The 17346-nt window shown below is 39.7% G+C and overlaps 2 protein-coding genes across 2 annotated transcripts; one reads left to right on the top strand and one right to left on the bottom strand.

Moving 5' to 3' along the window:
• Positions 1-392: 392 nt before the first annotated feature.
• On the top strand, positions 393-3407 carry LOC311110724 (uncharacterized protein). The gene is made up of 6 exons (XM_084153284.1): positions 393-546; positions 663-796; positions 1828-1975; positions 2071-2319; positions 2427-2697; positions 3018-3407. The coding sequence occupies exons 1-6, from the start codon at positions 491-493 to the stop codon at positions 3213-3215; spliced, it is 1056 nt and encodes a 351-aa protein (XP_084009410.1). The 5' UTR covers positions 393-490; the 3' UTR covers positions 3216-3407.
• An 894-nt stretch (positions 3408-4301) lies between these two features.
• LOC311110725 (G2/M phase-specific E3 ubiquitin-protein ligase-like) lies at positions 4302-7038 on the bottom strand. The gene is made up of 6 exons (XM_084153285.1): positions 6746-7038; positions 5810-6063; positions 5604-5729; positions 5234-5374; positions 4960-5068; positions 4302-4854 (listed from the first exon to the last, which is right to left on the bottom strand). Exons 1-6 carry the CDS (start codon positions 6903-6905, stop codon positions 4643-4645), a joined length of 1002 nt encoding a protein of 333 aa, XP_084009411.1. The 5' UTR covers positions 6906-7038; the 3' UTR covers positions 4302-4642.
• Positions 7039-17346: the final 10308 nt, after the last annotated feature.

Genomic DNA, 17346 nt, shown 5'->3' on the forward strand with positions numbered 1-17346 from the left:
ACTATTTACATTTACATTTCATGATCCTGCATTGCAGTGATTCATGAATTACTTAAAACTGTCAAACTGACCCATCAAAGTCAGTGGGCGGGGCTAACGCGAATCTAGTCTGATCCATTGCTTTGGTCTGAAGTAGAGTAGGCCAACCTGGATAGAGACAATGGAGGATCTCCGTGAACTTTCCAGGGAGTTGGTTAGAGACATTTTAAACTTAGCAGAGGATGTAGAAGCAGGACCTGCTGACCCAGAGCATGTAGCTAGTAAAGCAGAGGAACTTATTGAAGTTGTTGGAGTCATTTCCGCACTTTCCGACGAAGATATCGACCACAGAGTGATTGCAAATCTAGAAGAAGTTGTCCACCGCTTCTCTGGTACCAGGGCACTTCAGGCCCAACACACACAGGGACCGGGGCGTTTGGCGTTTGACATACCGAGTGCAGTTCTGGAGCATCAACTTCTTTGTGGAGTTCCCGCAGTTCAAATTGCAGCGATGTTCGGTGTGTCAAAGAGGACCATCAGGAGGCGCATGCAACAATACAGTTTAAGGTATTTACACTAAATTCATGAGTTTTCTGTTTATGAATTGCTGCTCTCATACACTCGGAAAGAATATGACGTTTAAGGTAACATTACTTGATGTTGTGTTTTTCTTGTTTGTACAGAAAGACAGATCTCTATTCAGCTGTGAATGATGAGGAGTTAGACCGTATTGTAAGTGAAATTCACAGAAGTCATCCAAACACCGGCTACAAGCTAATGCGTGGTCACCTGAATGCAAGAGGTGTGCATGTTCCAAGTGAGTAGATAATAATATGGGCATTATTTAAATGTATTTTTAATTTGGAGCTCTGCCCCTTTGAAAGGTGAAGGAAGCCCGCTTATGGAAAGACATCGCCTCTGAGATGTAGAATGTGTAGAAGAAATGTGAAGAGAAACACACATTTCAGGACGGCTGACTTGTATCATCAGGATAGACATGTCCTGTGATTTTTAGCCTCCTGTTTAATAGAGGTGGAACAATATCTGACAGTAATATTCTCAGCTGTCCGGATGTGCCCCTGCTGTAAAGGGTATAATATAATCATAGAAAAGCAAAATATCATAGGAGGCAAAAAATCTCAGGTCATCTCTGTTCGAGCATGTGGTATCTATCTATCTATCTATCTATCTATCTATCTATCTATCTATCTATCTATCTATCTATCTATCTATCTATCTATCTATCTATCTATCTATCTATCTATCTATCTATCTATCTATCTATCTATCTATCTATCTATATATGTGTGTATATATATGTATATGTGTATATATATGTATATGTGTATATATATGTATATATATGTGTGTATGTATATATATATATATAAATATATATATATATATATATAAATATATGTATGTATGTATGTATATATATGTATGTATATGTATGTATATATATATAAATATATATATGTATGTATGTATATATGTATGTATATGTATGTATGTATGTGTATATATATATATATATGTATATGTATATATAATTTTTATATATGTGTATATATATGTGTATGTATATATATATATATATATATATATATATATACATACATATATATACATATATATATATATATATATATATATATATATATATATATATATATGTATGTATGTATATGTACAATATCTGACAGTAAAGTACATTTTTGAAGCTGTGGTGGTTCTGTAATAGTTGACTGTTTTACACACATTATTTATTTTATTATGACACCACTATATCCTCAAAATAAGTAGCCAGTGAGTGTGTGGTTATTCATTTTAAATTCCTCCCCTCAGTCTCAAGACTGCAAGAGTCTTTACGCAGAGTCAATGCAGAGGGAGTCTACATGAGACGTCTGAGGCTGCGTGTATTAAGGCGACGGCAGTATTTTGTTCCTGGCCCAAACTCTTTGTGGCATATAGATGGCCACCATAAGCTTATCAGGTCAGTGATATTAGCAGATAAACAATGCATCTTTCTATATGTTTCATTACAATTGTTATACAATAAAGTTATATTTTTTCATGTGTTTGCAACAGGTGGAGATTTGTTGTCCACGGTGGGGTGGATGGATTCAGTCGTTTAGTGGTCTACCTGACTGTGGCCGGCAATAATAGAGCTCATACGGTCTTACAGAGCTTTATCGCCGCTGTTGAGCAGTATGGGCTGCCATCAAGGGTACGGTCTGACAAAGGGGGGGAGAATGCAGATGTAGCAGAATTCATGATCAGAAGCAGAGGTACCGACAGGAATTCACACATCACAGGCAGAAGTGTCCACAATCAGCGGTAAAGAAATATGTTTGGCAACTAGGCTCACACAACTAACATACTAGTTGAATGTACTTTAGCATATGTCATAAATTAACAATTTCTCAATTTTATCCTAAACACAGAATAGAGAGGATGTGGAGAGATGTTTATGAACATGCCCTGGACCTCTTCTATCAGATCTTTACTTCATTGGAAGATCAGGAGACACTGAATCCAGACAATGAAGTCCATCTTTTCGCTCTGCACCGGATTTTCCTTCCACTGGTTCAGCAAAGCCTCGACTCTTTTCGAGATGCTTGGAACTTCCACGGTCTTAGAACTGAAAGGAATCAGTCACCACAGCAACTCTGGAGAAGTTACAGAGAGCAAGGCCCTGAGGAGGATCCTACTGAGGTTAACAATGAACTTTAAACACTTTCTTAAAATTGTTTCCCCAAAGGAATTATGGGAGAAAAAAATGGTGCTAAATGTGATACTTTAAATGAAACATTTACTATAGATTATTGTCTCTTTAAAATCTCCCGAGCTTTTAAAGATCAACCTGTGAGCTGTAGTTTCTACAGTGCATACTATGCAAAGCTGTATTATTTAAAAAAACTGAATAAGTAACATTTCATTTCTCACTGCCTTGGTGACCAAAAATAACAATCTTGTGTAAGGACATGTCAAACTAGTTTTAAGTACAAGACTGATTATGCTTGTCATCCATTCAGGTTCCTGAAGAATATGGGATCGATTGGAACGGACCTCACTGCCTTCATCGAGGCACTGTGTCAGTCCCCGAGGTTCAGCTGGCCCGTGAGCTCTCAGATGAAGAGGTTGCAATTTTGCCAGCTCCAGGAGTTTCTGTTACTGATGCACTTAGACTATATGTAGAGACTGTGGAAGTGTTATCAAGAATCTTAGACTGATGTCCAACCCATGTTTTTATTTGTTGTGTTAGAACAAGCAAGGAAAAACTGAAAGTTTACTTTCCTTTTAAAAGAAAGGAAAAAAAGCTGTTTCTTTGAAGCTTCCTGTCTCATTATGGTCCACAGAATGACTAACATGAATGCTGTACTGTTAGCACTGAAGGTGCAGAACAGTTTGATTTTAGTAAATGGAAGAAAAAAAAGTCAACTACTGCACAGTGTGTTAATGTTTTCAAAGACACTGAACTTGTGTCAATTCATCTGAACTGTGTATGCATTGACATTAGGGCTGGGCAATATGGAGAAAATCAAATATCACATTTTTGACCTAACACCTTGATGTCGATATTGCAACGATATTGTAAGGTTGACAATTGGTGCATTCACAAAATATCTTCCACATTTAGATTTCGGATAAATAACTATCATATTGTGGATATAATGACTAAGTGGTAAAAGGCAAATAATAGAACAGCTAGAACAGTCTGGTAAGTTCAGAAAATGACATCACTTTACTGTAATGCAGCCTTTGAAACCAGGAAAAGACTAAACTTACCATGTAACGATATTACACTTCTTCAAAATCTAATGGTGCTTTTCCATTACATGGTACCTACTCGCCTCGCCTCGCCTTTTTTGGTTTTCCATTACGAAAAAAAGTACCTGGTACCTGCTAACATATACTTTTTTTAGCACCTGCTCAGTCGAGGTTCCAAGCGAGCTGAGGCGAGCCGAGAAGGTGACGTGAAACCCTGCAGGCTGCTGATTGGTCGGAAAGAATCGTCACTGATCACTGCATTGCCAGCGACAGACAGCATTTTAAAATAGTTTAGCCAGCGGTGGTTTTTACTGCCGGAGGCTCCACGCAGAGCTTTCTCCGCAGCATACAAGTGGCCTGATGGTTATACTGGTGCGCTGGTGTGTGTAATGTGTGATGTGTGTGTGTCGAGTCGCCATATGTGTGTGTGTGTGTGTGTGTAGCTAGTGAGCGAGGGAGAAGTGAGAGAGTGACGGAGATTATCTCCGCAGCGAGTAGCGACTCTAGTCATATATATGTGAGAGAAACAAAGCGAGTAGCGACTCTAGAGTCATATATATGTGATCACGGTGGGAAATCTGGAGCAGTTAACGTTAACTATCTCTTTGATATCATGTTGTTCACGGAGACTGAGAACCAGGAAATGCGGCGGGGATTTGTCAATGGGAAAGCAAGCTACTAAGCCACGCCCACGGCAGTCGCTATGACGACCAGCCACGCTGAGGCAATCCTAAAATCTGCAATGGGAAACGGACGCACAGCGAGTCGAGGCGAGGCGAGTCAAGTAGGTACTGGTAATGGAAAAGCACCTTAAGACGATATCTAGTCTTATATCACGATAGATATAATATTAAAATATTGCCCAGCCCTAATTGACGTCTGAAAAAACTTAAACAAGCCCAAATCCAGTACTTTTTATGGCAGCGACAAGTGCTTTCTCAAAGTCCATGTAGAGTTTGAAATGAGCTGGCAGCTTTAGGGTTTCAAAGCATGTGGAGGACGTAGGAAGGGTTCCCCCAGAAATCTCCACTCTCAGTTCAGGAGGAAGCATCTCCCAGCCAACCCAGAATGTCAGCAGCTGGGCCAGGGTACCTGATGAAGCTAAAAGTCATAAAATGGATTAAAGACATTTAGTTCAACTGTAATTGATCATATCTATCCATGAGACATAGAAGCATTTGTAAAGAGAGAAAATAAGGTTTATACCTGTTTCAATGAACATCCTTAGAAAGCCAGTGATGCGGCAGGTGGTGTCTAAGTCAAAGTCTTCATCATCACTGTCCTCAACTGGCCATGTGATTTTTTCTAGGAGCATCTTAAAGAAAACAAAAATTGTAATTTAAAAAAAGGGAGAACTTATTTTGGTGAAGGACTATGCAGATCAAATTCTTAGAAAATGGAAAAATATCCATCTCAGTCATTGAAAATACACGTAAATTCATCAAGTTAAGTCACAAATATAACTAAATTACTGACTTACCTGGGGTGTGAACTGCATTTCAGCCATTTTGGGGAAAAGAAGTGGTACAACATCCGGCCTAGATGTCAGCAGGGGCCATACCATCACATCTTTCAGTCCCTTTCTCAACTGTTTAATTTGGCGCATGGTCCTCCCAACGACCTAAGAGACAGACCGACCCATATTACAGCCCAAATCCTTAACCCAAATTTGACAAAAGTTGGCACAGTAGGAAAAATGTTAATAAACACAATAAAGTGCTTTATAAAAATCCATTAAAACTCTAGTACTTAAACTCTCGTGTTAACATAACAAGCCAGGGTTCACAACACATTCTATAATTTCAACAAGTACAGCAATGAATTCTGTCACTTAACCAGCAGGAACTCACTGCATGGAGTAGAAGTTTGTTATGTAGCCATCTCCGATTTGTTTTGGTGACTGCCGGAAGATCCCAAGACATGGAAAGATCTGAAACTGTGTCCTTCTGTTCCGGTGTAAGATCTTCATGTTCAAGCTAGAATTAAGACCATACAAGTTATTATATCTGCCCAAGCAATATTTTTTACATGGCAAAGTTTCTTTTAGGTTACATACCAGTTCTATGATGCTCCTGATGTGCAGATCAGGACAGTCTTCTGTAACAACAGTAGCCATTTCAGGGTCCCCATTGAACAGTACATGAATTACAGCAGGACTTAGTCCTGTGACATGGGGACCATCATGCAGAAAGGTGTGGCCCAACATCCTTCCTGCAACCCGGAAGAGGTTGCTTTCAATAAGTGCCTCTGATGCTGCTGGAACAAGATGGTCAGGTTCACCCTCAAATAGCAGTGTTCGGCCCATTCCTCCTGTAAAGTACCAAGAGAGCAGGGAATAAAGTCACAACAATTAACCTCTTAAATACATTAAATAAAAATGTATGATAGATAGATAGATAGATAGATAGATAGATAGATAGATAGATAGATATATTACATCATACTAGTGGCGATTACTTGGCCTGTGGTATTGCTGCTTGTAGAATTCACTTAAACCAAATTGTAGCCTACTCCAAAATGACTTACAGAAGGACCCCAAACCACTTCAAATTCAATTCCCCTGTATACCCTACTACAGACTTACCTGACACAAAACATTGCCCACCGGCCCTCCGCTAAACAGCACATATCCGCGTTCATCAACCACCAGAACGTACGTGTACGCGTGTGTGTGTGTGCGCGCGCATAGAGAGAGGCGGTGTAGAGTGAGTCACGACACAAACAGGTGCTCAGTCAGCGTTGCATGCAGTGTGAGAATGGCAAGCAGCAAGAGCGGCAAAAGCCAATGTGTGCTTCTTTTACCTATATATGTAACGCTATCTTTTGCGTTTATCCAAACGTCGTCAAACTTGGCACTGCACTTACTCGTGACCAGAGCAAGACACCTGTCAAGTTTGAAATCCATCGGACTAACTGAGAGACATGCGCTACAGACAGACATTTCTGCAATTTATAGATGGATTAACCTTCAAAAAATTAGTAAGATACTTACCAAGATCTAGACTGAATCCAAACTGGAGTTTGGATATGATTGTTGTCATAAAGTACCGCATCACTCCCTCTCCGATAGCAACATCACCTGAAATAAAATACTGATAATAACACTGGAAAAAAAGTGGCGGCCTAATACAGGTAACTGGATTTGGTAACATTTAACAAGAAAGGGAGAAAAACTTCTATTGGCTGTAATTCTAGAATAGCATCCTTAATATTGATTATTCCAGATAACAAGAGTATATTGTGCACAATATTCACATACATACATATAACATTTTTATCAATTATATAATTTTGTGCATTCCATTCTCCCATTTAACAATTCCATATAAGCTACTTGAGTGGTATAAACTGTACTGATGTATTTATATTATAAATGTTATATTACTTACCAACCAGATTACAATGAAGTGGACATGCCCATTCTTGCTGCTGTTTATATAATAAGAGAAGCTCCCGTTCCCTGTCCTCTTCAGAGTCCCTTACATCCATCTTCATTCTAAGTGGTTTCCCAGTTGCATGTTCCCTTAGCAGATTCTCTTTGAAAACTTTGGCAGCTTGAGTGGGTTCTTTAATAAGCTTCCATTCTAAACAACAACAACAATAAAGTTATCTATTACAGAGAGACATATTGTGAGTTGGCATGTTACCTGCATATACAGATATCCTCTCACTCTACAGAACAGGAGGAAAATTCTGTTCATTTCACTGACAAAACGTGAGACCCAACATCTTCAGAACCTGTCACAACGCTGAGTTGACATAAAAACAGCACTACTAAACAACTACAACTAAATATTAGAAAAATAGAAAAACCCAGTTGCATGTTATTAATTGTCTGTAACTGTATTATCTTATCTAATTATATCCTACAGGTGTTATCTTTCTATTAACTTTTCAGTTACACACAATCTTATAGCAACACTATTGTGATGACACAAACCACTGTCTGTTTCTTTGCGATCCAACTCCTCGTTGACAATCACTGCCGGTACTACTGCACTCTCAGCTGATGTTTCAGGCCTCACTGGAACACTGTCACTGACTAGGGCTGTCTCACTATCATTTTCTTCACTTTGGCCTCCCTCTTGTTCTCTTTCTGATTCCTGCATGGGTGTCCTTGAAGTTAACACAATTGAAATGATGGTCATACTCACTTATTTGTGTGCACAACAATAAGAGAGACATATTCCCAAAGAAAATAAATTATGCTACCCTTGCATTGCTTTAAGAAGTACATACCCATTGCAGCTCAATCTGTGCAGCTTCATCTCTGAAAAGGGAACTTCCTTCTGACAAGTGATGCAGGGGATGACTGGACCAGAGGCAGGACGTGAGCTCTCCTAACAACAACAACAAATGGCTTTTAATTAATGATTAAAAGTCACCAGTAATCTTTGTTTTGATTATGTATTAAACTAAGTCTCTGTAAATGTATGTACACAATCTAAGGGTAGATCCTGTTGAAGTGGACGTATGTAGATTGTAGCCTGTCCAATCATCGTCGATGGATCTTTCAGATAGGCAAGGGTGTATCCAGTGCTGGGACACTGAAGCAACGCAAGATTTCGACTGCGAGTAGATCCTACAAGTTTTAGAAATTCAAAGCCTCCCCCTTGTTGGAGCTTCGGAAACACTTCCATCAGTTTATTTGTTATAACCATGGGATCGTGGTCATTCCCTGGAGAAAAAAACAAAACAAAATCATAACTCACCTCACCTTAAATTAAGCAAATAAGCCTGTGATAACTATTATTGACACTATGAACACCAATTAAGTTTGAGTCACTATAAAAAGAAATGCAAATAATTTCAACAAGCCACAGACAGTACAAACTTTTTTTACTTTTGGTAAATGCCTAGTTTCGCACTGACCTGAAAATGTTACTTTTTGCTCTCCAAGTCCTGAAGTAAGAAGTTCAGCTTTAAACAGTACGCTTGGAATTTTATCCGCATTGTGGTCAGCCAAACAACAGACAGTGTGTGTGTAGCTTCTTCGGCTAACTTGGACTTGTGCTGGTCGTCTCGTCATATTCCTTCTGGCTCCAATGTTATATGGCGCAAAGAGCCTTGCTACCTCCGCTGCAACACAGAAAAACGTAACAGCTCAATGGTCACCAGTCAGCTAAAACAGCCTCTACTTCTATCTTGGGATGCTCAAGCCAGCTAACACCATTTAGCCGATTAGCGAACTAGCTAGGTTTATGCTTCCCCCCCCATTAACAATAAACGTGTCACGCACGAAGCATCATAATACCGCATGCAAATACATGTTCGAGTCGATCTAATTTAACCTACACGTGTGTCCCGAATCATTAAATAGTAGCACACCTGGCTAACATGAAATTACTTAGCTTACCTTGGACAGGTGTACGTGATTGAGCGGCCGGTATCTGCTGTGACTGAGCTGCCGGAGTCACCGGTGCCGCGGGAGCCGTTGGACTTCTGCTCAGAGCTTCCTCAATCAAATTCGCTGCTTCTCTCAGCAGCTCCGGGCAACTTTTAGACATTTTGTCCTGCACCTCACACAGCGTCTCAACATTGGGGCTAGCAGGACCGAGTCTTCTCTTGATTTTTAGCCGTTGCAATGAAAGTTCTGTTTAACCGTGTAACTAAACCAACGTAGAGGTGAATAGCGCCACCCAGTGTATTGGAATGTGTTCAGTAGCTCTGCATCAATCCATTATCCGGAATTGATTTGTCTTGGCTTGATGCAGAGGGTAACCAATCAGGCGTTAGGTTCCGCCTACCAACTTTTGATGGGTCAGTTTGACAGTTTTAAGTAATTCAGGAAGCACTCCAACGCAGGACCATGAAATGTAAATGTAAATAGTGAAATTATTATATATGTATTTTACATAAAATGAATCGGTATTTGAATTAATTAATGACACATTTAATAACACATTTATGTATTTAATTCTAATTTTAATTAATTAATGACACATTTAAGTAATTATTTAATGGTGTATTTATTTATTTAATTGTGGCACTTTTAGTCCTCCATACGCAAATACATGCAAAGAATATAAGTAAAATTCTATATCCTCATTGTAGTTTTTTGAACATATAGTTTCCGTAGTGTAGTGGTTATCATGTTCGCCTCACACGCGAAAGGTCCCCGGTTCAAAACCGGGCGGAAACAGACATCTCTGAAGCAGTAGAGAAGAACATTCCTTTTCATGAGTGCCTCTTTATGGGAATTCATTTAAATGCAAAGAAAATCAGTAAAATTCTGTTTACTCCTTGTAGACTCTTCAACTAGCAGTTTCCGTAGTGTAGCGGTTATCACGTTTGACTCAACCGCTCTCGGTCCCTGTTTCAAAACCGTGCGGAAGCAGAGACCTCTGAGACATAAAGGAAAACTCTTTGTTTTATGTGCTCCTCATTATGGGAACGCAAATACATGCAAAGAATATAAGTAAAATTCTATATACTCATTGTAGTTTTTTTAAAATGTAGTTTCCGTAGTGTAGTGGTTATCACTTTCGCCTCACACGCGAAAGGTCCCCGGTTCAAAACCGGGTGGAAACAGACATCTCTGAAACATTAGAGGAGAACATTCCTTTTCATGAGTGCCTCGTGATGGGAATTCATTTAAATGCAAAAAAAATCAGTAAAATTCTGTTTACTCCTTGTAGACTCTTCAACTAGCAGTTTCCGTAGTGTAGCGGTTATCACGTTTGACTCAAACGTTCTAGGTCCCTGTTTCAAAACTGTGCGGAAGCAGAGACTTCTGAGACATAAAGGAAAACTCTGTGTTTTAAGTGCTCCTCATTATGGGAACGCAAATACATGCAAATAATATAAGTACAATTCTATATACTCATTGTAGTTTTTTAAACATGTAGTTTCCGTAGTGTAGTGGTTATCACGTTTGCCTCACACGTGAAAGGTCCCCGGTTCAAAACCGGGCGGAAACAGACATCTCTGAAGCAGTAGAGGAGAACATTCCTTTTCATCAGTGCCTCGTTATGGGAATTCATTTAAATGCAAAGAAAATCAGTAAAATTCTGTTTACTCCTTGTAGACTCTTCAACTAGCAGTTTCCGTAGTGTAGCGGTAATCATGTTTGACTCAACCGCTCTAGGTCCCTGTTTCAAAACCGTGTGGAAGCAGAGACCGCTGACACATACAAGACGTAACAGAAAACTATGCGTTTTATGTGCTACTCATTATTGGAACGCAAATACATGCAAAGAATATAAGTAAAATTCTATATACTCATTGTAGTTTTTTTTAAATGTAGTTTCCGTAGTGTAGTGGTTATCACGTTCGCCTCACACGCGAAAGGTCCCCGGTTCAAAACCGGGGGGAAACAGACATCTCTGAAACAATAGAGGAGAACATTCCTTTTCATGAGTGCCTCGTTATGGGAATTCATTTAAATGCAAAGAAAATCAGTAAAATTCTGTTTACTCCTTGTAGACTCTTCAACCAGCAGTTTCCGTAGTGTAGCGGTTATCCCGTTTGACTCAACCGCTCTAGGTCCCTGTTTCAAAACCCTGCGGAAGCAGACACCTCTGAGACATAAAGGAAAACTCTGTGTTTTATGTGCTGCTCATAATGGGAACGCAAATACATGCAAAGAATATAAGTAAAATTCTATATCCTCATTGTAGTTTTTTGAACATGTAGTTTCTGTAGTGTAGTGGTTATCACGTTCGCCTCACACGCAAAAGGTCCCCGGTTCAAAACCGGGCGGAAACAGACATCTCTGAAGCAGTAGAGGAGAAAATTCATTTTCATGAGTGCCTCGTTATGGGAATTCATTTAAATGCAAAGAAAATCAGTAAAATTCTGTTTACTCCTTGTAGACTCTTCAACTAGCAGTTTCCGTAGTGCAGCGGTTATCACGTTTGACTCAACCGCTCTAGGTCCCTGTTTCAAAACCGTGCGGAAGCAGAGACCGCTGACACATACAAGACGTAACAGAAAACTCTGCGTATTATGGGAACGCAAATACATGCAAAGAATATAAGTAAAATTCTATATACTCATTGTAGTTCTTTTAACATGTAGTTTTCGTAGTGTAGTGGTTATCACGTTTTCCTCACACGCGAAAGGTCCCCGGTTCAAAACCGGGTGGAAACAGACATCTCTGAAACATTAGAGGAGAACATTCCTTTTCATAAGTGCCTCGTGATGGGAATTCATTTAAATGCAAAGAAAATCAGTAAAATTCTGTTTACTCCTTGTAGACTCTTCAACTAGCAGTTTCCGTAGTGTAGCGGTTATCACGTTTGACTCAAACGTTCTAGGTCCCTGTTTCAAAACTGTGCGGAAGCAGAGACTTCTGAGACATAAAGGAAAACTCTGTGTTTTAAGTGCTCCTCATTATGGGAACGCAAATACATGCAAATAATATAAGTAAAATTCTATATACTCATTGTAGTTTTTTTAAAATGTAGTTTCCGTAGTGTAGTGGTTATCACTTTCGCCTCACACGCGAAAGGTCCCCGGTTCAAAACCGGGGGGAAACAGACATCTCTGAAACAATAGAGGAGAACATTCCTTTTCATGAGTGCCTCGTTATGGGAATTCATTTAAATGCAAAGAAAATCAGTAAAATTCTGTTTACTCCTTGTAGACTCTTCAACCAGCAGTTTCCGTAGTGTAGCGGTTATCACGTTTGACTCAACCGCTCTAGGTCCCTGTTTCAAAACCCTGCGGAAGCAGACACCTCTGAGACATAAAGGAAAACTCTGTCTTTTATGTGCTCCTCATTATGGGAACGCAAATACATGCAAAGAATATAAGTAAAATTCTATATCCTCATTGTAGTTTTTTGAACATATAGTTTCCGTAGTGTAGTGGTTATCACGTTCGCCTCACACGCGAAAGGTCCCCGGTTCAAAACCGGGCGGAAACAGACATCTCTGAAGCAGTAGAGAAGAACATTCCTTTTCATGAGTGCCTCTTTATGGGAATTCATTTAAATGCAAAGAAAATCAGTAAAATTCTGTTTACTCCTTGTAGACTCTTCAACTAGCAGTTTCCGTAGTGTAGCGGTTATCACGTTTGACTCAACCGCTCTCGGTCCCTGTTTCAAAACCGTGCGGAAGCAGAGACCTCTGAGACATAAAGGAAAACTCTTTGTTTTATGTGCTCCTCATTATGGGAACGCAAATACATGCAAAGAATATAAGTAAAATTCTATATACTCATTGTAGTTTTTTTTAAATTTAGTTTCCGTAGTGTAGTGGTTATCACTTTCGCCTCACACGCGAAAGGTCCCCGGTTCAAAACCGGGGGGAAACAGACATCTCTGAAACAATAGAGGAGAACATTCCTTTTCATGAGTGCCTCGTTATGGGAATTCATTTAAATGCAAAGAAAATCAGTAAAATTCTGTTTACTCCTTGTAGACTCTTCAACCAGCAGTTTCCGTAGTGTAGCGGTTATCACGTTTGACTCAACCGCTCTAGGTCCCTGTTTCAAAACCCTGCAGAAGCAGACACCTCTGAGACATAAAGGAAAACTCTGTCTTTTATGTGCTCCTCATTATGGGAACGCAAATACATGCAAAGAATATAAGTAAAATTCTATATCCTCATTGTAGTTTTTTGAACATATAGTTTCCGTAGTGTAGTGGTTATCACGTTCGCCTCACACGCGAAAGGTCCCCGGTTCAAAACCGGGCGGAAACAGACATCTCTGAAGCAGTAGAGAAGAACATTCCTTTTCATGAGTGCCTCTTTATGGGAATTCATTTAAATGCAAAGAAAATCAGTAAAATTCTGTTTACTCCTTGTAGACTCTTCAACTAGCAGTTTCCGTAGTGTAGCGGTTATCACGTTTGACTCAACCGCTCTCGGTCCCTGTTTCAAAACCGTGCGGAAGCAGAGACCTCTGAGACATAAAGGAAAACTCTTTGTTTTATGTGCTCCTCATTATGGGAACGCAAATACATGCAAAGAATATAAGTAAAATTCTATATACTCATTGTAGTTTTTTTTTAATGTAGTTTCCGTAGTGTAGTGGTTATCACGTTCGCCTCACACGCGAAAGGTCCCCGGTTCAAAACCGGGCGGAAACAGACATCTCTGAAACAATAGAGGAGAACATTTCATGAGTGCCTCGTTATGGGAATTCATTTAAATGCAAAGAAAATCAGTAAAATTCTGTTTACTCCTTGTAGACTCTTCAACTAGCAGTTTCCGTAGTGTAGCGGTTATCACGTTTGACTCAACCGCTCTAGGTCCCTGTTTCAAAACCGTGCAGAAGCAGAGACCGCTGACACATACAAGACGTAACAGAAAACTCTGCGTATTATGGGAACGCAAATACATGCAAAGAATATAAGTAAAATTCTATATACTCATTGTAGTTCTTTTAACATGTAGTTTTCGTAGTGTAGTGGTTATCACGTTTTCCTCACACGCGAAAGGTCCCCGGTTCAAAACCGGGTGGAAACAGACATCTCTGAAACATTAGAGGAGAACATTCCTTTTCATGAGTGCCTCGTGATGGGAATTCATTTAAATGCAAAAAAAATCAGTAAAATTCTGTTTACTCCTTGTAGACTCTTCAACTAGCAGTTTCCGTAGTGTAGCGGTTATCACGTTTGACTCAAACGTTCTAGGTCCCTGTTTCAAAACTGTGCGGAAGCAGAGACTTCTGAGACATAAAGGAAAACTCTGTGTTTTAAGTGCTCCTCATTATGGGAACGCAAATACATGCAAATAATATAAGTACAATTCTATATACTCATTGTAGTTTTTTAAACATGTAGTTTCCGTAGTGTAGTGGTTATCACGTTTGCCTCACACGTGAAAGGTCCCCGGTTCAAAACCGGGCGGAAACAGACATCTCTGAAGCAGTAGAGGAGAACATTCCTTTTCATCAGTGCCTCGTTATGGGAATTCATTTAAATGCAAAGAAAATCAGTAAAATTCTGTTTACTCCTTGTAGACTCTTCAACTAGCAGTTTCCGTAGTGTAGCGGTAATCATGTTTGACTCAACCGCTCTAGGTCCCTGTTTCAAAACCGTGTGGAAGCAGAGACCGCTGACACATACAAGACGTAACAGAAAACTATGCGTTTTATGTGCTACTCATTATTGGAACGCAAATACATGCAAAGAATATAAGTAAAATTCTATATACTCATTGTAGTTTTTTTTAAATGTAGTTTCCGTAGTGTAGTGGTTATCACGTTCGCCTCACACGCGAAAGGTCCCCGGTTCAAAACCGGGGGGAAACAGACATCTCTGAAACAATAGAGGAGAACATTCCTTTTCATGAGTGCCTCGTTATGGGAATTCATTTAAATGCAAAGAAAATCAGTAAAATTCTGTTTACTCCTTGTAGACTCTTCAACCAGCAGTTTCCGTAGTGTAGCGGTTATCCCGTTTGACTCAACCGCTCTAGGTCCCTGTTTCAAAACCCTGCGGAAGCAGACACCTCTGAGACATAAAGGAAAACTCTGTGTTTTATGTGCTCCTCATAATGGGAACGCAAATACATGCAAAGAATATAAGTAAAATTCTATATCCTCATTGTAGTTTTTTGAACATGTAGTTTCTGTAGTGTAGTGGTTATCACGTTCGCCTCACACGCAAAAGGTCCCCGGTTCAAAACCGGGCGGAAACAGACATCTCTGAAGCAGTAGAGGAGAAAATTCATTTTCATGAGTGCCTCGTTATGGGAATTCATTTAAATGCAAAGAAAATCAGTAAAATTCTGTTTACTCCTTGTAGACTCTTCAACTAGCAGTTTCCGTAGTGCAGCGGTTATCACGTTTGACTCAACCGCTCTAGGTCCCTGTTTCAAAACCGTGCGGAAGCAGAGACCGCTGACACATACAAGACGTAACAGAAAACTCTGCGTATTATGGGAACGCAAATACATGCAAAGAATATAAGTAAAATTCTATATACTCATTGTAGTTCTTTTAACATGTAGTTTTCGTAGTGTAGTGGTTATCACGTTTTCCTCACACGCGAAAGGTCCCCGGTTCAAAACCGGGTGGAAACAGACATCTCTGAAACATTAGAGGAGAACATTCCTTTTCATAAGTGCCTCGTGATGGGAATTCATTTAAATGCAAAGAAAATCAGTAAAATTCTGTTTACTCCTTGTAGACTCTTCAACTAGCAGTTTCCGTAGTGTAGCGGTTATCACGTTTGACTCAAACGTTCTAGGTCCCTGTTTCAAAACTGTGCGGAAGCAGAGACTTCTGAGACATAAAGGAAAACTCTGTGTTTTAAGTGCTCCTCATTATGGGAACGCAAATACATGCAAATAATATAAGTAAAATTCTATATACTCATTGTAGTTTTTTTAAAATGTAGTTTCCGTAGTGTAGTGGTTATCACTTTCGCCTCACACGCGAAAGGTCCCCGGTTCAAAACCGGGGGGAAACAGACATCTCTGAAACAATAGAGGAGAACATTCCTTTTCATGAGTGCCTCGTTATGGGAATTCATTTAAATGCAAAGAAAATCAGTAAAATTCTGTTTACTCCTTGTAGACTCTTCAACCAGCAGTTTCCGTAGTGTAGCGGTTATCACGTTTGACTCAACCGCTCTAGGTCCCTGTTTCAAAACCCTGCGGAAGCAGACACCTCTGAGACATAAAGGAAAACTCTGTCTTTTATGTGCTCCTCATTATGGGAACGCAAATACATGCAAAGAATATAAGTAAAATTCTATATCCTCATTGTAGTTTTTTGAACATATAGTTTCCGTAGTGTAGTGGTTATCACGTTCGCCTCACACGCGAAAGGTCCCCGGTTCAAAACCGGGCGGAAACAGACATCTCTGAAGCAGTAGAGAAGAACATTCCTTTTCATGAGTGCCTCTTTATGGGAATTCATTTAAATGCAAAGAAAATCAGTAAAATTCTGTTTACTCCTTGTAGACTCTTCAACTAGCAGTTTCCGTAGTGTAGCGGTTATCACGTTTGACTCAACCGCTCTCGGTCCCTGTTTCAAAACCGTGCGGAAGCAGAGACCTCTGAGACATAAAGGAAAACTCTTTGTTTTATGTGCTCCTCATTATGGGAACGCAAATACATGCAAAGAATATAAGTAAAATTCTATATACTCATTGTAGTTTTTTTTAAATTTAGTTTCCGTAGTGTAGTGGTTATCACTTTCGCCTCACACGCGAAAGGTCCCCGGTTCAAAACCGGGGGGAAACAGACATCTCTGAAACAATAGAGGAGAACATTCCTTTTCATGAGTGCCTCGTTATGGGAATTCATTTAAATGCAAAGAAAATCAGTAAAATTCTGTTTACTCCTTGTAGACTCTTCAACCAGCAGTTTCCGTAGTGTAGCGGTTATCACGTTTGACTCAACCGCTCTAGGTCCCTGTTTCAAAACCCTGCAGAAGCAGACACCTCTGAGACATAAAGGAAAACTCTGTCTTTTATGTGCTCCTCATTATGGGAACGCAAATACATGCAAAGAATATAAGTAAAATTCTATATCCTCATTGTAGTTTTTTGAACATATAGTTTCCGTAGTGTAGTGGTTATCACGTTCGCCTCACACGCGAAAGGTCCCCGGTTCAAAACCGGGCGGAAACAGACATCTCTGAAGCAGTAGAGAAGAACATTCCTTTTCATGAGTGCCTCTTTATGGGAATTCA

Source organism: Coregonus lavaretus, assembly GCF_964263955.1.
Source record: "Coregonus lavaretus genome assembly, chromosome: 36".
In the NCBI taxonomy this organism is placed as follows: Eukaryota; Metazoa; Chordata; class Actinopteri; order Salmoniformes; family Salmonidae; genus Coregonus; species Coregonus lavaretus.